Source organism: Arvicola amphibius, chromosome 9 (genome assembly GCF_903992535.2).
Source record: "Arvicola amphibius chromosome 9, mArvAmp1.2, whole genome shotgun sequence".
In the NCBI taxonomy this organism is placed as follows: Eukaryota; Metazoa; Chordata; class Mammalia; order Rodentia; family Cricetidae; genus Arvicola; species Arvicola amphibius.
The window spans coordinates 70,356,982-70,383,615 of NC_052055.2; the positions used below are offsets into that span (position 1 = coordinate 70,356,982).

Below are 26,634 nucleotides of genomic sequence, written 5' to 3' on the forward strand. Positions count from 1 at the left end.
GTAGATTCATGGCCCCCAACATGTCATTTATTAATTTTGTGTGTGTGTGTGTGTGTGTGTGTAAAGTAGAGGACAGAAAACTGTTGGAAACTGGTTCTCTCCTTCCACCATGTGGGTCCTGGGGAGTTGAACTCAGGTCTCCAGGCTTGCCAGCAAGACCTTTACCTGTTGGGTCATCTTGGTGGCCTCTACATTCAGGGTTTCAAGCAGTGTTTGGGACCAAAGATCCATGGAATGAGGGAGGAGCACACGAAATGATAATGAGAGGTGTGGACACCTCAAATTTCAGAAACCCAGAGGGGACAGACTGACCTCTAAATGACAGACTGCCTGTGTCCCCCTGAATGATCTGCTGGTGAGAGATGAGACTTAGTCAGCTTTTAGGCTGTTAGTCCACAGTCTCTTCTGCTCGACAGCTTTCTGAACGAAGTGCAGTTTGAAAGATTCAATTCTTATTCTCATTGGTTTCCTTAGGCCACAGGCAACAGGAGAGCCTAGAACTTTCGGGTATAGACATGGAGCATGCTGTGTGGGCACCGGCAGCATTTTGAAGCCGGGCGGTTATCACAGCTCCCTTCCCTATAGCCGCAACTTTTAAACATCTGACCCAACCGAGAGGAGAAGTTCTAGAGAGTTCCTGCAAGGGCACAAGCAAATCTAGTTAAATCATATTTTGTCTGTACCAATTGTTCTGTTTTTGAAGAAAGCCCTCTTCAAAAGATTCATTCTCTTCCTTTATGCATGTATGTATGTATGTATACACCATGTGTGTGTATGTGTGTGTCTTGAGTGTCACATCCTGGAGGTTAGAGTATAACTCTCAGAAGTTAAACTCTGAAAAGTTCTCTCCTCCCACTCTGTGGGATTCAGGGAACCAGCTCAGGTCATTAGGCCCAGCCTTTTTCTCTCTGCTGAGCCATATTACTATCTCTTTCTGAGATAGAGGCTTGTGTAGCCCAGGTTGGCTTAGAACTTGCTATATAACCAACGTTGGTCTTGAACTCCTGACCCTAGTACTTCCACCTCTCAGGCACTGGGATCACAGGCAAGCATCTCCATACCCATCTTTGCCTTTCTTGTATAAAAGAAGCAATCTACCCCTCTATGGCTTTTGTTGCTGTTGTTTAGAATTATTAATTTTATTTTCCCAGAACATTCTTTTGCAGTTCTTTTATGTAGAAATATCTGTGATCTCAGATCACGTCTGCTTCTCTTATGGATTTATTGTTCATTTTCTTAAAATGCCTTCCTAATTACATTTAGTTATAAACCTTTCGGTTTCCTAGAATATATGTCTCAGCTGACTGGCTGTGCCTGGGGAAGATGGACCTTGTCGAATTCAGAATCCGGCTTTCATTCTAAAAAGAATGGGTGCTCTTTCTTACAGGCCACTGCAGAGTGCTGGCTGGAAATTACTCTGGAGGTGCATGTGGGCAGTTCCTGGTGTTAATAATGTCTAAACTTCGCTCTTCCAATGGCTAAGTAGACCAGCCCCTCATCTGCTTTTGCTCAGTATTCAGTTCTTCTGAGTGAAGGAATAGGCACGGCCATTTTAGCATTCATGTGTCCAGTATAGAGTGGCATTTCAGTTGCATTTTAATAAATAAAGACTACCTGACGATCTGAGACTAAAACAGTCCCACTGGTCAGCCTTACAGAACAGGTTATGGTAACACACACCTTTAATCCCAATAGCCATAATGACATGCACCATTAATCCAAGTAGCCACACTAGTTGCCATAGAAACTGGGTGATGTTCCAGAATGGGCTCCATGGCTACTGAGAAAACCAAAAGAAAAATAAATAAATAAGAAAGAAAGAAAGGAAGAAAGGAAGAAAGAAAGACAAGGAAAAAAAGAAAGGAAAAGAAAAAGGAGGATATAAATATAAGATTAAAAGGTAGATTATTGAATGTACCTTTTAAAAGCAACTTAGTTTTAAATGTTGTACATTGGTTTTACTTTTGTATATTGTATGCAAATTTTGTATATTGATACAAATTTGAGATTAATTTGTTAAAACATATTGTACATACATTTCTAATCTTGTTCAAGGTATTGTACCTATACAGCTCATCTAACAATGTAATGCAAATTTCTAGTCCTTGAAAATTATTATTATCAACTGTTTAGGATAATAAAAAATATAGGTTAGCAGTTAATCACCTAGTATAATTGAACTTGTAGTCACAGTAGGTATGCTTTCAAGCTCAAACCAAGATATAATTTATATAGATAGGTCATCTTCAAACACTTCAGAGATCTACAGAATATGGCATTTAAGATGTTTTAATAACCTAGGTTCTTCTTTTTATGACAATTATTTATGTCTGCTCCTTGCAGCACCAATCTACTTCAGAGAAGATAATGGGCACTGAAGAAACTCACATGGAGTGTACTTTCTTTGTGGCAAAAGTAAACAACTGGGCAAGAAAATGTCCCTACCTCGTCTGCTGACATTATGCTGTCCTAATTAGACAAGCAGGACACAAAGCATCCTGCTTCACAGAAAAGTGTGTTGAATATGCTTGGCCTGTCGGCCAAAGATGAATGCCCCGACATTGCAGAGGAACTTTGGGTGACTGTCCAGGCAGCCAGCTCTTTCTATCATTACTCACATATTCAGAAGTTGTTTGCTTGCACTTCCTGCTTAGTTAATACTATTTCCTTCTTGGGTCTCTGAGGGAATTGAAGATTAGATGGCTATAGTTACTAGACACAGAAAGCAAATTATGATAAAAAATAAATTAGGTACAAGACTTTGGACTCACCAATATAGGATAGGTATGAAATATTTCCTCTGAATTTATCAAATGCAATGGATTACACTTTGTTGATGTATTTATTGCCTGTATATATTATATATAGTCATTGTACTTACTATATATAGTTTTATTGTGTTAGTTATAGCCTTCTTTTTTATTTTAGACTAAAAGGGGGAAGTGTAGTGGCATTTCAATTGTATTTTAATAAATAAAGACTGCCGGAAGATCTGAGAATAAAACAGTCCCACTGGTCAGCCAGTGTTATGGTAATACATACCATAATGTAGCCATAATGACACGCACCTTTAATCCCAGTGGCCACACTAGTTGTCATAGAAACCAGGCAGTGCATGCCTTTAGTTCAAGCCCTAGAGAGGATTATAGAATGGAAGGAAACAACTCTCAACACACAGTCTCATTCTGAGATTCTGAAAAGCAGGGTTGCCCTTTCAGACTGAGACTGAGGTGCTGTTTTGCTTTTCAGATCTTCAGTTTGAACCCCAATTTCTGACCCTGAGATTTTATTAATCATGCTTCAGAGTGACTCATGAGGACCTACTGACTGTATCAGTGCAATAGTGGGACTGGCATCTTGGCCCTTAGAAGCCGACTCAGCTTACAACCCTGGCTGTATGTGTATGGCAACTACATCAGCTGTTTTATTTTATATAGGATCATCTAAAGCAATGATAAAAATTAAAGTCAAGAGGGCTGGAGAGATGGCTCAGCGGTTAAGAACACTGGCTACTCTTCCAGAGTTCCCGAGTTTGATTCCCAGCAACCACATGGTGACTCATAACTATCTAAAATGAGATCTGGTGCCCTCTTCTGGCCTGCACGTGTACATGCAGGCAGAAAACTGCATGCATAATAAATCTTTAAAAAAATAAAGTTAAGAAAAGGGTCTTAGAGTTGGGCAGTGGTGGCACATGCCTTTAATCCCAGCACTTGGGAGGCAGAGACACGTGGATCTCTGTGAGTCTGAGGCCAGCCTGGCCTACAAAGTGAGTTCCAGGCTACACAGAGAAACCCTGTCTTGAAAAACCAAAAGAAAAATAAAAGGGGTGGGGGGGGGGAGGAGTCTCAAAAGATCAAGGTGTTGAATGAGAAAGCATCACTTAGTGCAAACTGTATAAACACAGAATTTCCATTTCTTCTCAAGTTTGTTCCTGAAGACTAAAAAAATGCAGATAAAATTTTGGAAATTCATATTAAAATTCAAATAGATCAGGGTGGACATTGCTGTTGTTGAGGACTTACAGTAAGTTTTCCTTTCTTGCTTGCTTTTTTTTTGTGTGTGTGTGGAGGGGTAGAGGGGTCTCACTGCGTAGCCGTGGCTGAAGTGGAACTCACTGTGTAGACCAGGCTGGCCTCAAACTCTCAGAGACCTGCCTGCCTCTGCTTTCCAAGTGCTGAGATTAAAAACCTTTTGGGTGTCACAGTTCAGAGAATGCCGCATCTTCAAGTGGCTCATCTATTACTTGAGGAGCCAAGACTTAAGTTTTCCCCAGGCTGGAGCACTTGAATGAGAATAGTATCTGACCAGCAGATCTAAACCCACTGTCCACACTGAACAGGTGAGATAGCGGAGCCAGCATTGACCCTGAGTCCAGGAATCACGTGTAGCCCAAAGCAGAAATGCATGAGAGCCAAGTGAGACTCCAAAAGGTAAGTTTATTTCAGGGCAGCTGCTGCAACATTGGGCCAGGTTTTTGCAAGCAAATAGGATTGTCTATTTGGTTATGCTTCAACTGGATGAATGGCTATCTGTGGGGACGGTCAGGTTTCTGGAACTTCCTCAGTAGTCTCCTGATCATCTTCTGCCAATGAATTGCAATCACTTAAAAAAATTAAAAGAAAAACATCACAAGGCTTATGATCCAGGACAGGAGACAGTTTAGGATGCCCCAGACAGTACAATGTTTACTATCCAGGATACGGGACAGTGTAGGATGCCTCAGACAGGACCACACTTACCATCCGGGACAGGAGACAGTGTGGGATGCCCCAGAAAGGACCACACTTACCATCCGGGACAAGAGACAGTGTAGGATGCCCCAGACAGGACCACACTTACCATCCGGGACAGGAGACAGTGTGAGATGCCCCAGACAGGACCACACTTACCATCCAGGACAGGAGACAGTGTGGGATGCCCCAGACAGGATCACACTTACCATCTGGGACAGGAGACAGTGTGGGATGCCCCAGACAGTACCACACTTTCCATCAGGGACAGGGGATGACATAGGACACATCAGATCATCATATTATTTTAATTTAAGGAATGCACCTTTTAAGGACAGGTTTGTAAAACGTCTTTATTCATTTGTCACATATGATGTTTAGGTAGAATTTGCTTTCCAGCTTCAAACTTTATTTTTTAAACCCCTGGAAAATAAGACTTTTGGTTTACCTTAACAAAAACTGACCTCGGAAGAAACATTTTTAGCAAAATGTTATAAAAGTCATAGAAAATACTGTCCTCTTCATTTTTTGTTTTTGCCAAAATGTTACATAAAATCCTTTTTAAAAATACACACATTACAAAAGAAAAACCATGAGCAGACTACACACAGCACTTTGCTCTGGACTGAGGGAGCTGCATTCCAGAAACAATCAGTTAAGCACACTGGAAACTCTGATGTCAACTCGAACAGTGCAAACCCGAATCACATCCCACTATGAAGGCATGCAAGCTGCTGGCCGAGAACGCGACGGAACGAAAGCAGAGCAGGAGGCGGTCACAGCCACTACTTAAAAACGGTTTCCTTTTTATTACATTAATTTTTTTCAAAAATACTTTTCTTTACAATAGAACGCCTAGAAAATATTTACAACCTTCCTCTAATAAAATAGAACAGCAGTTAAATATATCTGAAAATAAGATGGGTTTTTCCATAAAATATATCTGTTAACTTTTTATATACAAGCTTTCTCAAAGGGAGTCCAAATTCATTACTGAAAAACCATCGCGTCAACCAGGAGCCATGTGAAGACATTAGCCATTAGGAAGAGAAGTTCTTTAGGGCCGGGAGGGAAGGGGCAGCTAAAACACAACACACACATGCAGATAGAATCATTTCCAGAAAAAAAAGTGCAATATTTTAACAGGAAGTCAATTCTTTAAGTTGATAACCAGGAAATACTAACCCAGGTGCATGAACTGTCTCATTAAGGAGGAGTTCTTTGGTTATTTCAAGTCAAAATATTCCTTATGCTATACTGCATGGAGAAACCAAAATTACATTATGTATTGGCTATTGGTGGTGGCAGGTCAGTTTATTTCTAAGGTTTCAAACTGGGCAAATCCCCGAGCAGGAGTGCATGGACTTTCTAAAGCTCTGGGCATTTGCTCTTTTGTGTGGCTACGCTTTTCCAGACGTAGAGGCAGACAGAGCCTTGCGCTCTGCTGCTGAGTGGCTCGGAAAGGAAGCTCACGTGTGATGCCCAGGCAGTTTTTAGCTCAATGCTTCTGAGATCATACACAGGCTACAGTAACCCTTGAAACAACAGCAACAAAAACACCCACCCTCGCCAAGAAAGAACCTCAAGATAGCTCTGGAAACAAGGATAGAAAGGAAAAGAATCTCTGAAAACAGTCTTTTGTTTGTGGCTTTCCTGAAACTCAGAAGCCACTGCCTGAGTGGGGCTGTGGAGGGCCATGGCCCCCAGGCCCCCTGAATATGTGCCAAATGGTTTTGTAGAATCCAATATGAAGGATGTCCAGCTCCACTCCTCCGCTAGGATGCTCTCTAATGCCAAGTTAATCATGGGCCAGCACAGTGGCCCAACATGCCAGTTACATTTACATAGAGCTGGGGAGCTAGTCTACTCAAGGAGGGTTAAGACCTGAAGACACCTGGCCTGGAGGCTAGAGGCCATGAACACAGAAGGAGGGCTGGCAGGAGCTCCTCTGGACCAGGGGCAGGGTTCCAGTCCGACTGAGTACTGACAGTGGGAGGGGGTCAGCCCAACTGAGTCCAAAAGCCTGGGCAATGACATTTTTGAAGGATTACAGGTTTATTGCCTTCAAGTACAAATGGCGCCCCCTGCTGTCAGGGGCAAAGCAAAGTCATGTAGCTTAGAGAAGTCCACAATCGCTTTGGTAAGTGACTTGTAACGAATACATTCATTATTTGAATGCAGGCATTGTAGCGAACTTGAATCTGAGCCTATTTTTGTTGGCTTTCAAAGCAGTTTCCATTGCATCTGCTATGTCTATGTGTTAGAAAATGCTCTCTCTCTGTAGCTAACTAACATCTAGGCAAACCTCAGACCAGCACAGACAATTTGAACAAATCGGAGTGAAAGGGTTTCACAGTATGTTCAAGTGGTGCAAAGTAAGTTTAGAACTCCACTGGCCATGAACCATGTTGAGAAAAAAAAGAAAGAAAGAAAGAAAGAAAGAAAGAAAGAAAAAACAATAGGTTCATCTGACCTGAAGGAGGGAAGGCTTTCAGGTAGGTCAGAGCAGGATAAAAATAATTCTTGATGGGAAAACATGGCCTAAAGTCCCAGTATAAATGGGGTAACCTGCTTCCTACACACACACACACACACACACACACTCACACGCACGCATGCACGTGCGCGTACACACACACAAGCAACACGCACACACGTAGCATGCACACACCCATGCACACACATGCACGCACACGCCTGCACACACGCACACATTCACATCAAGTTTGGAGATAAAAGGCAACCAGGGTGGCTGACATCTGAAAGCAAAGCAACACGAACGTGAGGCTCATCCCTGCGGGAAATGGCCTCGCGAGAACACAGCCCAGATGAGACACCTCTTAAAGATAGTTGTGCCAATTTTTTATTCCCCCCAACCCCCAACAAAAACAATTGAAAAGAAGGTAAAAGAGAAAAGAACTGGATTTGTTTCCCCTCCTTTAACCTGAAGAAAAGGACCACTTTTTAAACAGGTAGTTTAAAAGGGCTTTCAAAGGAGCAGGAAGTCCAGGTTTTCCTGACTGATGAAGGTGTCATGCCTTCTGTGTCTCTAGGTGATGAATGAGGGGCTTAGAGTTCTGTGTCACCCTGAAGCAAAACCGAATCTTGGTCATCCAAGAGAAGATCCGTGCCCACCACCTCGGCCTCGTCCATGACCCCTAACTGCTGGACCACATCATCGTCCAGGATGTCCACGTCCTTGACCGGCTTCATGAGACTCAGCTGGTCCAGGGGCAGCAGCTCAGGTGCCCCCACCGGCCCAGTAGTCCTCTCGATGGTGGCTGCCATTTCTGCTGCGAAAGCCGCCTTCTGAGCCTTCTGCCTCTGCTGCTCCTCTTGCTGCCGGTGGGTTTTCATGTGTGCATTCCGGCTTTTGATCTTGAAGAAGACCCTGGAAGAGAGGAAGACAGCAGCTTGTGAAACCTCTGGGCAGAGCTTAGTTCCTGGAGATAGAGATGACCGATTCCTGCAGGGACTGGTGCGTGTGGGGGTGCAGGTTGCAGGTCTGGTTTGGGGTGGCTTCCTCCTGCTGTGACCAGTCATTTCTCTGGGCATACACGGAAGAGGGCTGGGGACAGGAAAACACTGATGGTAAGTCCTGCTTCCTTCCTGTCCTAACCAAGACCTCAAAGGCTGTCCTGTCTATCCAGCTGAGCAGGTGCTTCTCCTCTGACATCCTCCTGTCCCTGTCACTAACAGCACCCTCTGCACAGGAGAACCCCAAATCCTGTTGATGCGCTCTGACAGCCTACCGTAGAACAGCCCATCCGCTACCCCTGGCTTCCTGCCCTCTTCTTCCAGCCAGAGCCCACCAAGGATAGTCCACACACACTTAGCACACCCCTTTTTCATTCCACTTGTTCCAGTGAGGCTCTCGTCCCTTCCACTTCAACCTTCAACCTCATTGGACCAGTAGCCGCGTGCGACCAATTCCAATGGCCTTTCTTCAGGCTTTATTGTGCTGGGCTGCCAAGCCCCCACCTGCATTCCTCTTGGTCACCATAATTATCATCGATTCATATTGTTTTCTTTAGAATGAAAGTGAGTCTCAGCCAGGAGAGGCTGTGCCCTCCCAGGAAACATTTGGCAATGTCTGGAGGCATACTGGATTGCTGTATCTGAGTTGGGAAGTGTCTGTCTAGCACCAAGTAGAGACCAAGGATGCTGCTACGTGTCTTATTTTAAAGGTCAGCCCTTCTCCCCCGGCCAAGTACCCATAACCCTGGGATAAAAGGGTACCAGGTTCTTCAGATCAAGGGTCCAGGCTCTTTATTCTAGCCACTGGCACACAACTGTCTGTTGATTTTCCCTACTGCTTCAAGAATATGGTGGGAAAGTGAGGTGTTGAGACAGCATGTCCTACACATTCAACATGACTTACTATCTAGGCCATTTTCCAGAGTGTTAGCTCAGATAAGAGCCTGTGTTTACAGAGAAGAAGTAGCATAAATACAATTATGTGACTCTCTCAAGCCAACCCAGCCAGCCAGCCAGGCAGGCTGAGGACTTGTATTGAAAAGGAACATCATTTGAGCAGCAGAAAGAGGCCATCTGTGAACTGCCCAATGCTATTCCTAACTGGAAAAGCCCAGGAAGCATTTCTAGATTTCATAAAATCCTACTTGAACTTTAGAGAGGAGAAGAGGCAGGCGAGAGGCTCAGGCGGTAAAAGCGTTTGCAGAGAAAGCCTGGCAGCCTTGAGTTCGAGCCCCAGGATCCACGTAAAGATGAAGGGGAGAATTGACTACACAGAGCTGTCCCTGGCCTCCCACATGTGTACTGGCATGTACATGGGCACACACACACTGATAACAAAGTCAGAAAGAAAATATCGCAAGTAACGTAAGGGCAAGACAAGAAAAATGCTCACTGCGTGCTTTTGAGTGGCCACTGGAAACACGAAACATGAGGCAAACGCTGCTTGCCCAAACGTAAGTGCATCCGTGCACACAGTGGGACACAGATGGGTAAGTACATCCGTGCACACAGTGGGACTCCTGCAGATGGGACCCATCCTAAGCACAAGGCTCACATGCTTCACACCCACCTCTTACACACACAGCTGAAGGTACTTTTCTACCTTTTTGTTTGTTTTGGTTTTTGGAGACAGGGTTTCTTTGTGTAGCCCTGGCTGTCCTGGAACTTGCTTTGTAGATAGACTGGCCTCCAACTCAGAGATCCACCTGCTTCTGCCTTCTGAGTGTTGGGATTAAAGGCTTGTGCCACCACTACCTGGGCTTTAAAATATCACAATTGTTCTTTCTATTTTGTTTTTTGTTGTTTTTATAAAGAGCATTTGGCTGCATGTAATTCTGTGCACTGCATGTGTGCGGCACGTGTAGATGCCTGAAGAGGGCATCAGATCTTCTGGAACTGGAGATGGTGCTTAGTTACCATCTGGGAGCAAACCCAAGAAGAGCAACCAGTGCTCCCCACTGCTAGGTCAGCTCTGCAGTCCACCTGACATGTCTCTGAGGACACGCAAGCAGAGGTTCCCACTGGCCCTACTGATGGAACTAGGAATGTTTTCCTGACAGTTTCGGAGACTCCGGTAGGTGTCTCTCCATTCCTTATGTGTTTGAGACACTGGAGACTATAAAGAGAAATGCAGCAAGGCCGCTAATGGCCACCAAGGTATGATGGTGCCAGAGCCTTGAGGTTAGGCAGAACCACCGAGAAGGAAACTGTGAAGGAGCCATGTATTTTACCACTAGTTAGGCTCTTTGTAATGCAACTAATCAAAACAAAGCAGAAGGCTGGGGCAGCGTGGGAAGCCAAGCACTGACCTGGATACAGCGAGATTTAATATCAGCTTTGCTTTCCGGCTGTGTGACTTGGGACAAGTCGTTTTACCTGACTTTAAATCTTTATTTGTAAAATAGGCATGAAAACAACTTGGACTGGATGGGGTTTTTCCCTGTGAGAATTGTGAGTTCACATACATGAAGTATGTAATAAAGTAGATCCCAGGACACAGCTGCTATAGTCCCACCACTGCTATAGGTTTTATCCCATGCACGGGCTCTAAACAACTAGACGTGCCAGTTTGCATCATTATGATTCAAAGGAGAGGATATTGTCTAAGTGTGACGTCAGAGACTGAGGAAACAGATCAGCGATGTCTGCTGTGGGCAGAGGCGTGAACAGAGGTAGCGAGAAGGGACCTCAGATCCCAGGGGCGGCATCAAGGGGAGCCCCAAGAGCCTAGGTTTTTTCTAGCTGAATGAACAGCCCTCACAGGACAGCCATTCATGGTGACCCTAGGTTTGGCCCCTGGTTCCAGTGTACTTACTTGCCACACTCCTTGCAGGGGAAGATAGTGGTGGGGTCTGTCTCTCCACTGGTGGTGCTGTGTGATGGTGAACTCTTTACTGAACAGTACCCACTCTGAGTGCCACCTGGCTTCTGCTTCCCAGAGGGGACAGCACCTCGGGTCTTGGTCACCTGGTTGGTGCCGCCGTGGATGCGGGCATGGCCATTCAGTGCCTGTCGGGAGCTGAACACCTGGGGAAGAAAGGGAGTCACATGACATCTACAGTCCTGAAAAGGAAATTAGGGTCGTTAGTTACTCGTAGGAAAAACATGTGATACACGAAACAGCACACGGTTCATACAAGCAAACACTAGGCGTGTGCCACAGAAAGCTCAGACACCCCAACCACACACTGTGTCAACAACACTTCCTCAGTGGTCTAACCTGAGCACGCAGGACAAATGCATTGCCTCAGCGCACCTCACCCCCCATGAGTTCGAGCCTCCCTTGGTAGTCCACTGTTTTAATTCTTGTTGTTGCTTCCTGTGATTCTGGGGATGGAGCCTGAGCCCCACACTTGCTAGGTGAATGCTCTCACTGTGAGCTACATGGCAATCCAAGTGCACCGCAGAGCCACACCTAAGACCCCAAACTTTAACAGGATTAAACAAAGGACCGGGCTTTCTTCTAGTTTTGGGGACAGGGTATCACTCTGAAGGCCTAACAGGCCTGGAACCTGCTACGTAGAGTAGATTGTTTTTAAACATGAGCCAATCCTCCTGCCTCTGCCTCCTAAGTGCTAGAATTACAAGTGTGTATCACAGTGTCCCCATTGGAAATATGCTGACCAATGACTTCGTTTATGTTAGAGTCTCATGCTACAGCCCGGGCGGTCTTGGCCTCGCTGCAGCTCAATCCTTATCCTCCTGCCTCATACCCCGAGTGCCGGAAACACACGTGTCTGCCACATGCCTGGCTAATTTTTCAAATATTGACATAGAATAGGGTTTCTTGACCTCAAAATTACAGATACTTGGGTTAGGACAGTTGGGGATAGGCTCACACACAGCAGGGTGTTTACTGGCCTCTGCGGCCTTCTGCCCACCAGATGTGGGTCCTACTTTCCCAGTCCTCTGTCCAGAACCACTGAAGTATGGGGCTATAATCCTCACCCCCAATCCTATAGGCCCCTTTCCACATCTTGCTCACGGGCCCTTTTTATTGTATTACATAAAAACAAATCTGTCCTGATTTCCTGAACCTCCACTGTTAGGCATGGAGTAGGTCACCACACTGTCCTTGATGGGACTTAAAAAGTCATTAAGAGCCCGGCGGTGGTGGCGCACGCCTTTAATCCTAGCACTCGGGAGGCAGAGGCAGGCGGATCTCTGAGTTTGAGACCAGCCTGGTCTACAAGAGCTAGTTCCAGGACAGGCTCCAAAACCACAGAGAAACCCTGTCTCGAAAAATCAAAAAAAAAAAAAAAAAAAAGTCATTAAGAGTATCTGTCTCACTGAGCATGTTTGATTAGGCAAAGTAAAAGATGATCTCCTCCTCCCCCACCCCCAATTGGCCTAAAACCCAAACATTGATTTTACCCTAAAACCATGAATTGAAAAAGCACCCACTTTCTGAACTAATAATTTACCAAGAAACATTGTCATTTAAAGTCACAGCTTAATCAACTCAGAAGTGAAGCAATCTGGGCCAAATGGCAGTGACGGAGTGCAGAGGCCAGGCCATTGGCGGTCCAATGCGCCGGCCATTGCTCATATTCTCTACAAAGTAAATGAAGATGTATACACTTTTGTTTTTCTAAAGCCTTTTAATTTTTAAAAAATGCAAATAAAATGAATTTCTGTATTAGTAAATAAACATTTTATTTATTTATTTAGAGACAGGGTCTCACTATGTAGTCCTGACTGGCCTCAAACCAGAGAAGCTTGCTTCTGCCTCCGGAGTGCAGGGACTAAAGGTGTGTACCTCCTGTCTAGCCGGACATAAACACTGTAAAGACTTTCCTTAAATGACAGACTCCATAAACAATATTTAATATACTCCACACTAGACAAGCGAACATGAGCTAGAGGACAATGATGTGTCCCAGGAGGGAGACATTTGGGGGTAACATCTCTGGAACGTATCTATACAAGTGTGTCAGGCTTTTAGAAACCTGATTTGGGAAAAATCTCGGCATTTTAGACTGGTGGGGATAGGCAGAATACCCAGAGTCCTCACAAACAGCCTCCAAGATTTATGGAGACTTAGCACTCAGAAGGCGTTTGAGGGGGTCCCCCAGACTCCCTTTAACTTGTTCAGAACAGTAATTTGCTTAGTGAATTTTTTAAGATTTATTTATTTATTATGTATACAACATTCTGCCTCCATGTATGCCCACGTGCCAGAAGAGGGCACCAGATATTATTACAGATGGTTGTGAGCCACCATGTGGTTGCTGGGAATTGAACTCAGGACCTTTGGAAGAGCAGCCAGTGCTCTTAACCACTGAGCCATATCTCCAGCCCTGCTTAGTGAATTTTTGTTCCCTAAGATTGCAAAGACAAACTTTAGTTGCTCAGAAACAACTTTCTCAAATGTTACAATAGTGACATTTAAATTAGAGTTAGTAACATTTTATGGAGTATGAAAAACTAAACCTTCCAGCGATGAAGCTGGAGGTGTTCAGTCAGGTCACTGTGTTAGAAAAGGGAAGCCCCGGCAGCTCTTTAGGAAGTTCAAGTGCGTGCCGACAAGATAAATCTGGCCTTTGGTGACGTACAGCCGAGTGCCTGCACAGAGGGACCGGAGACAGTGAGGACAAGTGCACCTCCTGGAGGCCCGTGTCACTGTGGAGCTGGCAGTCAACACTTCCCGAAGGCAGGAGCCCTTCTGGCTTTATTTATTTATTTATTTAGCCTGAAGACCAGGTCTTACTATATACTGCAGGCTGGCTTCAAAGTCTCAGTCTCTGGGGTGCTGGGATTACAAGCCCGTGTCACCGCACTTGGCTTTAGGGACCTCCTCTAAATTCTCCAGCATGTAGCATTGTGCTCGACAGAGAAGACACAGAGTCACCTCCCTTGGCTAAGCTCATTAAGAAAGTGACAGCTACATGGCATGACCTCTGCAAGACGTCCATTGCTTTTAGAACCAGGCACAGTTGTATGACCCTCAGGTCTCCCAGAGCCAGGGACAACACAGATACTTACAGCCCCACAGTTGGGCATTTCACAGATGAAAGAGCCAGATGGTTGGCCAGTGGCCTGCAGGGGTGGCCCCTCAGTGGGAGCCAGGGCGGGGACAGGTGGTGGCTCTGGTGACTTGGCCACTTCACTCTCCTCTTCTTTTATGGATTTCCTATCTTCTTCCGGGTCCTCTTCTTCCTCCTCTGCCTCTTCTTCCTCTTCACTTGTCTGGTATCAAAAGCAAGAAGGTGATACCCCAGAAGGGAATTTTAGTAGTGGACAGAAATCACAAGCCAGGACATGGAACACTGGGGCTGGGTCACCGTTTTCCTATGATAGGTGACAGAGTCTGCAAGGCTGGACTCTGGACCCTGGAATCTTGGGGTAGAGAATGTTCCATACTGCACTTTGGGTTCCCCCATGATCCCTTACAGAATCATGCGAAAGCAAAGGGGCCAGAGGTGAAGATGCCCTGCCTAGGGGTTGGAGACAGCACAGTGGGTAAGCGCTAGCTATACATCATGAGGACCTGAGTCCCAGACCCGGGCCCCAGATAAAAGCCAGGTGTGTGTGGGTGCTGTAACCCCAGGGCTGGGAGGTGGAAATGAAGGATCCTTACAGGTTGCTGGTCAGCCAATCTAGCAAGAAGTTAAGCTCCAACCTCACGGAGAGACCCTTTCTCAAAAATAAGGTGGAGGGACTGGAGCAATGGCCACCTGTTAAGAGCACTTGCTGCTTTCAGAGGACCTACCTTCGGTTCCCAGCACTCATCTCTAGCAGGTCACAGTCGCCAGTAACTCAAGCTCCAGAGATCTGGCTCCCCTGGGCACTGCACACATGTGGCATACATTTATACAGACACACGTACATACACATAAAAGATAAAGTAAGGACTGGCGAGACGGCTCAGCAGTTAAGAGTGAAGACTGTTCTTGCGAATATCCAGTGTTCAGCTCTCAGTGCCCTCGTTGCATGGCTCTCAACTACCTAACTCCAGTTGGAGGGTGTGTGATGTCCTCTGTGGCCTCTATCGGCCCCTGCACATATGTAATTCACACTCAGGCCCACAACACATATAATAAAATAATAAAATCTTTTTTTTTTTTTTTTTTTTTTTTGGTTTTTCGAGACAGGGTTTCTCTGTGGCTTTGGAGCCTGTCCTGGAACTAGCTCTTGTAGACCAGGCTGGTCTCGAACTCACAGAGATCCGCCTGCCTCTGCCTCCCGAGTGCTGGGATTAAAGGCGTGTGCCACCACCGCCCGGCTAAAATCTTTTATGAAAACACTTTAGCTAGGGTGGGACTGGAGAGATGACTCAGCAGGTAAGAGTACCCGCTGTTCTTTCGAGGACGCAGGTTCAATTCCCAGCACCCACATGGTTCCAAGGGCTCCGATGCTTTCTTCTGGACTCCATAGGCATGAGGCATCATAGGCAAGTAAACACTCACACACACATACAACAGGACATTAAAGTAGCAAGCTATTGAGCAGTTGGTGTGGGCAGGGCTGGGAAAGAATTCAGGGATTAATGTCATTTTGAAATAGCTATCTACTTATTTTTACTCATGTGTGTAAGCCTGCACGGGTTTATGTGCACCATGTGTATGTGATACCCACGGAGGCCAGACAGCATGTGATTCTCTGGAGCTGGAGTTACGGAGAGTTATGAGCTGTCTAATATGGGTGCTGGGTGCCAAACCTGAGGCTCCCGTAAGAGCAGGAAGTGACGAGCGACCTCGCCAATCTTTTTTTTTCTTCCTCCCTTTTTAGACAGAGTCTCATGTAGCTCAGGCTGGCTTTGACCTTGCTATGTAGCCAAGGCTGCCCTTGACTGCTGAACCTCCTATTTCTATCTCTCAGGTGCTGGAATTATAAGCATGACCTACCAGCATACCTTTCTCTCTTTCCCCAGACAAAGTCTCACTACGTAGCCCAGACTGGCTCTGAAGTTGCAACTGAAGAGGTAATCCTTTTGCCTCAGCTTCTGAAGTGATGGATTACAGACATGCATCACCATGCCTGGCTGAACACAGGATTTTAAGAAATGCCCATCTACTTCCTGCCTGAGCAGCTACTAGACTCTACTTGGGTAGAGTGAGGTGGGGCTGAGGACCAGGACACAGAATTCTCCAGCAGTCTCCAGCAGTCTTTACCTGACAAGCCATTTGTCTCTGCCAGGTCCTCCTGTATACCCACTGTTTATAGCAAGAATCTCCAGTTTTTTTGTCCCCTGAGCACGCAGCTCTAGGCAAGCCTTTGGTTCTCAGAATCACAAAGCAGGAATTTCCAAGAAGAATAAAGATTTCTGAGAACAGTGGTACCCTGAATCCAGAAACCACAGGTTTCCTCTCTCATGAGTTATTTTTATTTTTAGACAAGGTTTCATCACTACATAACCTTGGCTGGCCTAGAACTCACTGTAGACCAGGCTGGCCTTGAAAGGATCCACCTGCCTCTGCTTTCCAAGTGCTGGTATTGAAGGTATGTGATACCGTACCTGGCGTTTATACTTTTATTTTTAAATTATGTGTATGTCTTTGTATGTGGTATGTGCACGTGGGTGCCCTTGGAAGCCAGAGAGGCATCAGATTCCCCGGAGCTGGAGTTAAAGGCTACTGTGAGGTACCCAGTGGATGTGCTAGGAATCAAACTCAGGTCCTCCGGAAGAGTATCGAGTGCTCTTAACCACTGAGCCATCTCTCCAGCCTCTCCACCCTCCTCCCCTCTCCCCTCTTTAAGACAAAGCATCACTCCATAGTCCAGACTGGTCTAAAATACATTATGTATTCCAAGCTGGACTAACTCATGCCAACCGTGCCTCTGCCTCCTGAGTGCTGGACACATTACAAGTGTACATCACCATAGGTGGCCTTTCTCCAGTTTTGATTTAGGGGTGGGTTGTGAGAGAACAAGGCAGTTGCCACTTTTTCCTGCTTCAGTGCTAGTCATAGGTGACACCATGCAGACATATATTCAAGAGGTTGCATTAGCAAGGTATGTGTAAGAAATGGCCAGTTTCTGGCCAGTTAACTGACCACTTAGTAATAATTAGGCAGTCAGTGTGAATGGACACAGGCCCAGCACCTATAGTAGTTTCTGGAATAAGGCCCCTTGTTAGGGAAGAACACACAGGCTGACTTTACATAGGTGGTCTTCTGTATCTGCCTATCACCTTTCAAATCCAGAGTCTCAGGCAAAACCATGGGCACCTACTTTCAAAGAACCGGGGACTTTGTAGTCACAGCTATTAAGTGGACCATGGTCTCCAGTTTGGCATTTATGAAACATGCTTCATACCGAAGCTTTTTGACAACAATGGCATTTGTTCCATAGATGTACTATAATTACAGTTTTCTCACAAGGCCATCATTAGGAACTCTGAAGACAAACTTCACATGGCCACAAAGTTACAGACTGAATTCTGCTATCTGGTGCTTCGAACGTTTCAGGAATTCAGATGGGTTTTCATTTCAACTGGCAATCTGTACAAATTCACAATATATTTATCATCAAGATGGAGTGACTCAGAGATGTGAAGATAGGAGAGCCAAACCCCGACATGTAGTTGTCTGTAGCTACATGCAGGCTATTTTACGACACACGTCAGACGCAAGCGAATGACTTCAGATGGGAATCGGTCAAACACAGGAGAGGGAGGAGGAGATATATACATACATATATGTACATACAACTATAAATGGATATAATGATATGTGTGTGTTTGTGTGCGTGTAGGCCACTAGCATGCCCTGCCTGCAGAAGCCGGAAAAGGCGTTAGATCCCCTGAACCTGGAGTTACTGACAATTGTGAGCAGTCCTCTGTGGGTGCTGGGAATAAACCCAGCTCCTCTGGGAAAGCAGCAAGCTCTTAACCCCGAGCCATCTCTCCAGCCCGAGGAACTATATTTAACATGGCGCCCGACCCTCAACTGTGCATACCGAGAGTTCCTTATGGAGGGTGGCGCTTTTATACCCACGCTCCAAGAAATGGGGAAATTGGAATACAGACTTTCAACCCCAATCTGCCAAAGACTTATGTCTAAGTGTCACGGTTGTTCTTGACAGCAATGAAGAAGTGAAGAAAAGGTATTAAGTGTGCGGTGTCAATCAGGCACCTTCCCCCACCCCCATAAGACTTCTGATTCTCCCAAAACTCTTTATAGATTTTTTTCTTAAGCAAATCGAAAGTCAGCCAGATAAGTCATTCCTTAGCTCATACAGCCAGCAAAGAAATTGAACTGAGAGGCTGGGAAGACAGCTCAGTCGGTAAAGTGGTTGCTTTGTAAACATGAGGACCTGAGTTCAAATCCCAGAATCCACTAAAGAAGTTTGGCGTAGTGGCATATGCTTGTTGTCCCAGAACTGTGAAGGTGGAGATGGGATCACTTGACAGCCAAACCTCACTAGTTAGCTCTGGATCCCAGTGAGACCCAGACTCAGAAAGCAAGGTGGGAGGCACACTTCCCTCCGATCTTCCTCTAAGAGAGGAAGGGCCAGTGATGGCCCAGGCTGGGTCTCACCCTATCCTGCTGAGCCAGCCCTCACGCTGCACCCACCCCGATCATCGCAGAATCATTCCTGACCAACCCTTTAGGTCCTCAGTTGTCCCTGGGCTCCCTCAGCGAGCCCCTTTTGTATTTCCTTTGCGAGAAATGCTCACTTGCCTTTCAGTAAGTGTGCAAACGCGCGTGCGTGTGTGTGTGTGTGTGTGTGCGTGTGTGTGTGTGCGTGCGTGTGTGTGTGTGTGCATGCTCACTCGCATACCAAGACCCACATGTTGAGGTCAGGGGACAACTTTTAGTAGCGGGTTCTCTCCTTCCACCTTGTGGTCCCAGGGATTGAACTCCGATCGTCAGGCTTGGCAGCTGTGCCATCTTGATGCCCCCTCACTTGGCAGCAGGCTCCTTTACCTGCTGTGTCATCTTGATGGCCCCTCACTTGCCATTTAATAAAGCCCTGAAGACCAGGTCCATGGGCTAGGGCTGGGCCTTCTGCACATGACCCTGTCCTCCCAGGTTTCCGTTTCTACTTGGCAACCAGTGCTCAGAATGTTGACTGTACTCACAGAGCCCAAGGGTAAGCTGCAGCTATGACTCGGGTCTTAAACAAAGACTGCTTTTATGGGCCTGAGTCACCTTTTCACATAAGCCTTTGCTTTCCCTGAACATGCAAGGGACAGGGCGTGTTTGCTGCTGATCCCAACTAGTGCTGGGGAGTTGCCAATGAGCCAGTAGGTGTGGTGCCTTCTCTACTTCTCTTTCTCATCTGAGGCTGCACTGTGGCTTTTCCTCTACTAATGAGCACTGATCAAGAGGGCACTTCTACGCTGTGTGATGTCTCTCTAATAGCATCCCTCTGTTCAGCATCTCTTTGCTCATTTCACTTTCCTCCAGAATTCACACAGAGATGCTACTATGGACCAGTGACTCCTGTCTCAGAAAACTGTCCATTCATTGGACAAATATTTAGCGAGTGTCATTACAGTATTTCCTGGGCGCTGTCCCTAGGCCCTTGTTACTGCAGAACCTGGGAAATGACTTTCTCTTAGCAGGCCACATCATGTGGTTCTCCCCTTATGTGCATGTGTGTGGAGGTCAGAGGCTGATGGGAGGAGCCTTCTTCTATCACTCTTGGCCATATACACTGGGGCAGAGTCTCTCAATGCATCCCAGAGTTCTCAGATGTGGCTAGCTGGGCCAGCTATCCCGCTCCAGGGTCTCCTATTTCTGAACACTAGAATTATGGCTCTGTAGGCATGCTTGAATGACATTTACATGGATTCTAGGGACCCAACTTTGGGTCCCCATGCTTGCAGGACAAACACTTTACCACGGAACCATCTCCCTAGTCCCTGATATCTGACTTTATCTTTTCCCAAAACACAGCAGTAACATGGTCCAGAACATTCCAGAAACAAATGGGACTTTCCAAATCACTGAAATCATCTGTTCCGCTTTACAGTTCAGCAGGGGTGAGGTCCTAGGTCTGAGGCTGGCATTTCCCGATTCCTTGCTTACTGTCTATTCTGCTCACGTGAACAGCAAGGCTCCGTGACCCTGGGCAAACCTCCTTCATGGGCTGCAGTCGGGTATCTTTTTGTAGTATCTAAGACTTTCTGGTTCTCACCTTATACTGTTCTCAAAAACTCTTAGAATGCATAGTCAAGTTTTCACTGTAAGCATGACATCATCCCAACTAGACTATGTCCTGGGAGTGGTGAGGACACAGAAGGCAGACACAGTTTAGCATCCTGAGTGTTGACATCCACACATACTGCTGTTTAAATTAAGGAAAAAACAATAGAGAACTTTTTTGGCTTCCTGAATCCCCTCTGCAATGTAGATCTTTGTCTCTGTGTGTCTCTTGCATGTCTCCTCATCCTCAACAAATGCCTTTCTTCAACTGCATAAGTAAAGTCATGTGCACAAGTGTTGCCTGTATGTTTGTATGTGCACCTTGTTGTGTTTGATGCTTGAGAAGGCCAGAAGAGGGCGCTAGATCCCCTGAGACTGGAGTTACAGACAGCTGTGAGTCACGACAGCTCAGGGAACCAAACCCGGGCCCCCTGCAAGAGCAGTCAGTGCTCTGAACCACTGTCTGTCCAGCTCCCATATTGGTGTTTGTGCTGTGGGAATTAATTGCTTTCAGTTGACTGAGCCGTAGGAGGCTGTGCTGCTTTTTCCTTCCTTCACATTTTGTATATTCATTTTTAAAAGACTTATTTATTTATTTATTTAGGTGTTTTGAGACAGGGTTTCTCTGCATATCCCTGGATGTCCTGGAACTAGCTCTATGGACCAGGTTTTCCTTGAACTCAGAGACCTGCCTGCCTCTGCCTCCTGATGGCTGGGATTAAAGGTGTGCAGAAGATTTACTTTATGTGTATGTGTGTGTGCCTGGGTGTGAATATGTGCACACATGAAAGCAGGTGTCGTACGAGTCTTGGAGAAGGAACTGATCCCCTGGAGCTGGAGGTGTGATACAGTTGTGAGCCCTCCCCATGTGGGTGTTGGGAGCCAAATTCAGGTCCTCTGGGAGAGCAGGGTGTACTCTAAACACTAAGCTGTCTCTGTAGCCCTGGGTCTTTAAAATTTAATTTTTATTTAGTTTTTTTTTTTTGGTATATATTTTCATATAACCTAGGCTAGCCATTGAATTACATAATCAAAAAGGACTCAGACCTTCTGATTTTCCTTGTGACCACCTTCTGAGAGCTGGGATGACAAATGAGAGCCACCACACCCAGTATTGTGCAGTGCTGGGATTTAAACCCAGGGTGCTGTGTATGCTAGGCAGGAGTCTACCAACTCAAGCACACTCTCAGCTTCCACCTCAGGTCTTAGGTTTAGAATATGAAGATGACCCTACACTGTCTGCTACTTAAGGAGATCTATGCCAGGAGTGGATGAGGATCTAAGGACTGGAATCATCCACACTTGCTCAGCAGCTCTTCAGTGACTAAGACTTCCTGGTACTATCTGTAGGTCAAAGCACCTCTTGTTCATGCCAGAAAATCCCAGAAGGCCTCCTTTCTGAGATGCATCCTGGTGGCAGGTGCAGATCCCGTGCTCACGGATAGACACTAGTGGATCCGAGAACGTTAAACACACAGGGCTCTTTTCAAAAGAAGGGATGTATAACTTGTCATGCATCCAGAAGGCTGGGAACAGATGTGGTTAGTAGCCTGGTGACCTTTGCACTGTCTGTGTGGCAGAGAGGACACTGGATTCTCCCCTAGACCCTCATCATGAACTTGTCAGTTTGTGGAACCCATCTTTATGGCTGATGTCACATCAGTCTGTCTATAGGACCCATGTTTATGTCAGATGTAACATGTAGTCAGTCTATAGGACCCACGTTTATGTCAGGTGTCACATCAGTCAGTCTATAGGACCCACATTTATGTCAGATGTCACATCAATCAGTCTATAGGACCCACGTTTATGTCAGGTGTAACATGTAGTCAGTCTCTAGGACCCATGTTTATGTCAGATGTCACATCAGTCAGTCTATAGGACCCATGTTTATGTCAGATGTCACATGTTCTTTACAAAGAGTCTCTCACACAGGACTGAGTTAATTATCATCAGGGAAATTTTCACTGAATTGTGCTATGCTTAAATACGCCTAAAAACTCGTTAGGTCAGACTCTGAACTCCTGAGTCGTGTTGAACTACTTTCTTGCCTTCTGCAGATTGTTACTCTGCTGGCTAAGGTGACTGCAGAGACTCCCACAGGTCATGTTCTCAGGACAATGACATCTGTGACACAGAAGGCCCAGGGAAGAATATTAGAGAGCGTGAGGCAACCTTCCTATAGTCCACCAAGCAAGAGTGGGACTCCTGACTGTGTAGAGACACAAAGCAATCACATCTTTTACTAGAGGAAGGGTTACAGCCTGGACTCAGGAACGCCTTCCTTCTGCCTACACCCAGAAATCAAGTCCTAAGTCTCATAAGTGAGCTGGGAGCTCTGTCCCCTTTTCTAGCTGCTGTTGTGTAAAGCAAAAGCACAGCAGTCACTAGTCGTCCAGGAAGAGGGCGGGAGCCAGCGGAGGCACCAATGAGCAGCTCACTCACCATGCAGTCATCAATGGTTTCCGCTAGGCGTGTCCGGTGTCTCCTCCCCAGCCGCATTATCTTCTTCCAGGTGTAGTAGTACTCCACGCACTGAGCCACTGTCTTGGACTTCACCTGCCAAGAAAGAGCACCACGATTAGCTCCAGCCCCTGGACGGCGGGCAAGCTTTGTGGAACATCTAAGTCTGTAATAGGTAGAGGCGTGCCGATCTCTGAGAGTTCAAGGCTAACCTGGTCTACACAGGGCTACATGGTAAGACTCTCAGAAGACAGAGACAAAACCAAAAACGAAACAGCAGGAACTATTCTTTCCATGCTTTTCCCTTGACAGCTGCAACATAAGTAGTTCTCCTAACCATTTCTAAAAAAACCCTGTAATGTTTATGCATGTGTATTTTCTCACGTGTGTCCACACATGTGTGGAGGTCAGAGGACAAATGGTGGGAGTCAGTTCTCTCCTTTCACCATGTGAGTCCAGGGGATCAAACTCAGGTCACTGGACTTAGCAGCAAGCTCCTTGAGCAATCTAACTGGTCCCCTACTACTCATTTAAATTAGGCCTATTCCAGAAATTCTTAACGCAGGCAATCACAAGAAGCACAAATGCACGCCCTTCCCTCCGCCGTCTTTCCTTCACGAGAGGCAGCGGGCACTCCAGCAACACTATCTTATGACGCGCTAACCTCTTCCCCCATGCAGAGCAGTCCGCAGAGATCTTCTTTCCTAAGCTATGCCACAGATGCTTTTCCATCTAAAGGGCTCCGCTCTGTCTTGATGACTCTTAAAACCTATTTATGATCTAGTATGGTACATACCTGCAATCGCAACACTTGGTAAGTCAGGGCAGAGGGATCAGAAATTAATGTCCAGACTCAGCTACATAGGCAGTTCCAGGCTAGCCCAGGCAACGAGAGACCCTGTCTCAAAACCAACCCAAACCTATTTATGAACACGTTCTCAGCAACAGACTAAGCATGGTAGGCACAAGCTTTGCCCCGTGAACCCAAAGAGGCACGGTATCTCTTACCCAATATGCTTCCACCCAGATGATGGAACATGCCTGTAATCCCAGCTCTCAGGAGGTGCAGGCAGGAGGACCAGATGTCCTCCTTGGCTACATACTGAGTAGAGGGACAGCCTTGGATACATGAGCAGACTCCATGTGTAAAGGTATGTGCTGTCAAACTCAAGTTTAATCCTCAACTCCCCATAAGCACTGTAACTAACCCCCTCCCCCGAGACCAGGAGACCAGGGGGGTATCAGGCTTGGATTTAGACACTGCACCACCTTTCCTGGCTATAGTCTCTTGCCTGAAATCAGCTTTTCTAAATCCCCAGAGCATCCCGGATCTTAAGCCTTCACTTTAGGGATGCTCAACCTGCATCTGTGTTTTGGAATGAAACATTCCTTTGCTTAGTTCACAGCCGTCTGTGCTCAGGTGGGGCTCCGTCACCCTGGTATGGGGATGGAAAAGTGGATATAGAGTCACCTTCATGCTGAGACCAGGGTGCTGGCAGAAGTGTTGGCTGTCCTCTTACAATGTCCACCGGCCATTTGGAATTACTACATGGGTTTCATCCCTGAGGGGTGAGATACTGTCTCAAAGGGTCCTTGATTAAAAAACTCACTGGCTTGTAAATACTGCACGTGAACTAGTCATGGAACCCAAGTGCAGGATATTTAAGGACTAAGGTTTAGGCAGAGTGTTACAGTTTTAGTGTGGCTTGTCCCCATAGGGCTCTTGTGTTGGGAGCTTAGTTCCCAGGGTCATGTGACACCTTGAAGAAATGGGGCTTGACAGGAATGACAGCACACGGCTTGAATCCAGCACTTGGGAGGTAGAAGCAGGTAAATCTGTTAGTTCTAGGTCAGCCTGGTCTACACAGTGAGAACTTGCTAAAATGGGGAGAGGGGATCTTTCAGTAAAGATCATTAGGTCTCGAGGAGCACTACCCTGGGGAGCATTAGGTAGGTGTGTGTGCGTGTGTACACGTGCACACGCGTGTGTGTGATGTGCAGGGCAGGGGGGGTGTCAGTGTCTCTTATTTCTTTAAGACACGGTCTCTCAGTGACCCTTGAGAACCTTGAGTGAGCCTTAAACAGCCATCGGTCCCCACTGATCCTCCCGCTCTGCCTCAGAAGCAGTGGGGTTACCAGTACGTGGGGTTACCAGTACATGCACAGCCATGCTTAGATTTCTGACGTGCACTCTAGAGATCTGAACTTAAGTCCTCACACCTACACAGTGGGTACTCTCCCTCACAGCCATCTCCCTGTGTCCATGAGAGGTTTTCAGAGAGCAGCTGTCCCAAGAACATCTGCCTTCCACTTGTGTCAGAGGCTAAGCCAACCTCCTGGACATTCGGGAATCAAACGGGTGGATTCTTTTCATTAAGAAGCTGTTGAAATACTTTGGGACATTTTGAATTTTTGTCTAAACCACTCTCAGTTAAAGCCTATGAAATTTGTTATTAATGTATGATTTCCTTTGTTGGTGACTTATCTCTTCTTTTTGTTTTTCCTTTTGAATACAGGGTCTCATGCATACTAGGTAGGCATTCTACTGAGCTATACTCCAAACCTGGGAGGACTGATCTATCTATCTGTCTGTCTGCCTGCCTGCCTGCCTGCCTGCCTGCCTACCTATCTATCATCTATCTATCTATCTATCTATCTATCTATCTATCTATCTATCTATCTATCTATCTATCTATCGTGCTATATAGTTATCATTCCCCTCTTTTTTGGGGAGTGGGGTGGTGTCGTTTTTGAGACAATATCTCACAATGTAGCCCAAGCTGGCCTGGCGCTTGCATGCAGACAAGGCCGGCATTGAATGCGACAGAGGCCCACTTACCTCTGCCTCCATGATGCTGAGATTAAAGGTGTGTGCCACCACGCCTGGCAGATATTATTTTTCATCATTACTGTCATGATTATGGAGTCTGACTCCAGAAATCCTGACAGTAGGGAAGGGAAGGCCACATAATACCTCCCCCTTACAATGTCCTAGGAAAATGCCATCAGAGATATGATCACTTGTGGAGGTTGGGATTCGGCCCCAGTTCCAGTTGTTCGGAAAGAATTGTATAGTCAACACACATCCACTAAAACAGGAGCCCAGGGGCTGAGGACGTAGAGTGGCTGGGAAAATGCTTTAGTTGTAAACAGGAGAACCCAAGTTCTGTCCCAAGAGCCGACGGAAGACAGACACACATGGTGGAGCACAATGATAAGCGTAGCACCGGGGAGGAGGAGTCAGGGATCCCTGGTGCCCACCAGCCAGCCAGCATAGCCTGTACAGTGAGCTCCAAGCCAATCGAGAGTCTGTCTCCGGGCTGGAGAGATGGCTCAGCGGTTAAGAGCATTGGTTGCTCCTGCAGAGGTCCCAGGTTCGATGCCCAGCACCTATAAGGTGGCTTACAATTCTCCCTAACTCTAGTTCCAAGAGATCTGATACCTTCTTCCTGACTCTGGGATGTATGTAGTGCCCATACATACATGCAGGCAAACATTCATACACATTAAAAAAAAAAAAATAAATCGCTAAGAGAAAGGTGGACAGTATCTGAGGAACAATATCCAAGCACGCACACACTCACGCACACACACACACACACACACTCACTCATGCACGCACACACACACTCACACGCACACACACACTCACGCACACACACACACACTCATGCACGCACACACACACACGCACACACACACGCACACGCACACACACACTCACGCACACAGAAACCTTATGTCACAGAATCTTTACAACCTATGTATTCTTTTCCCATCACGTCCATCCTAGTTCCACGCCACCCTGTAGCGACCACCATCGTTCCCCACAACGCTGGAAGACGGGCCTTTTGTGAGGACGTTAT

General features: G+C 46.3%; 1 protein-coding gene across 4 annotated transcripts in view; it reads right to left on the reverse strand.

Moving 5' to 3' along the window:
- Nucleotides 1–7,336: 7,336 nt before the first annotated feature.
- The window catches only part of Trerf1 (transcriptional regulating factor 1), a 41,264-nt gene continuing 21,966 nt past the window's right edge, over nucleotides 7,337–26,634 (reverse strand). For 3 of the 4 annotated variants that reach the window (XM_038342567.1, XM_038342569.1, XM_038342568.1), the window contains 4 exons: nucleotides 22,751–22,864; nucleotides 14,196–14,399; nucleotides 11,026–11,237; nucleotides 7,337–8,124 (listed from right to left, as the gene is read on the reverse strand). In XM_038342567.1, coding sequence (XP_038198495.1) covers nucleotides 7,803–8,124; nucleotides 11,026–11,237; nucleotides 14,196–14,399; nucleotides 22,751–22,864 — 852 coding nt within the window. In that variant the 3' untranslated portion in view covers nucleotides 7,337–7,802. Of the gene's footprint in view, nucleotides 8,125–11,025; nucleotides 11,274–14,195; nucleotides 14,400–22,750; nucleotides 22,865–26,634 lie in introns of all 4 variants that reach the window. The other variant, XM_042055687.1, reaches the window with a different exon arrangement.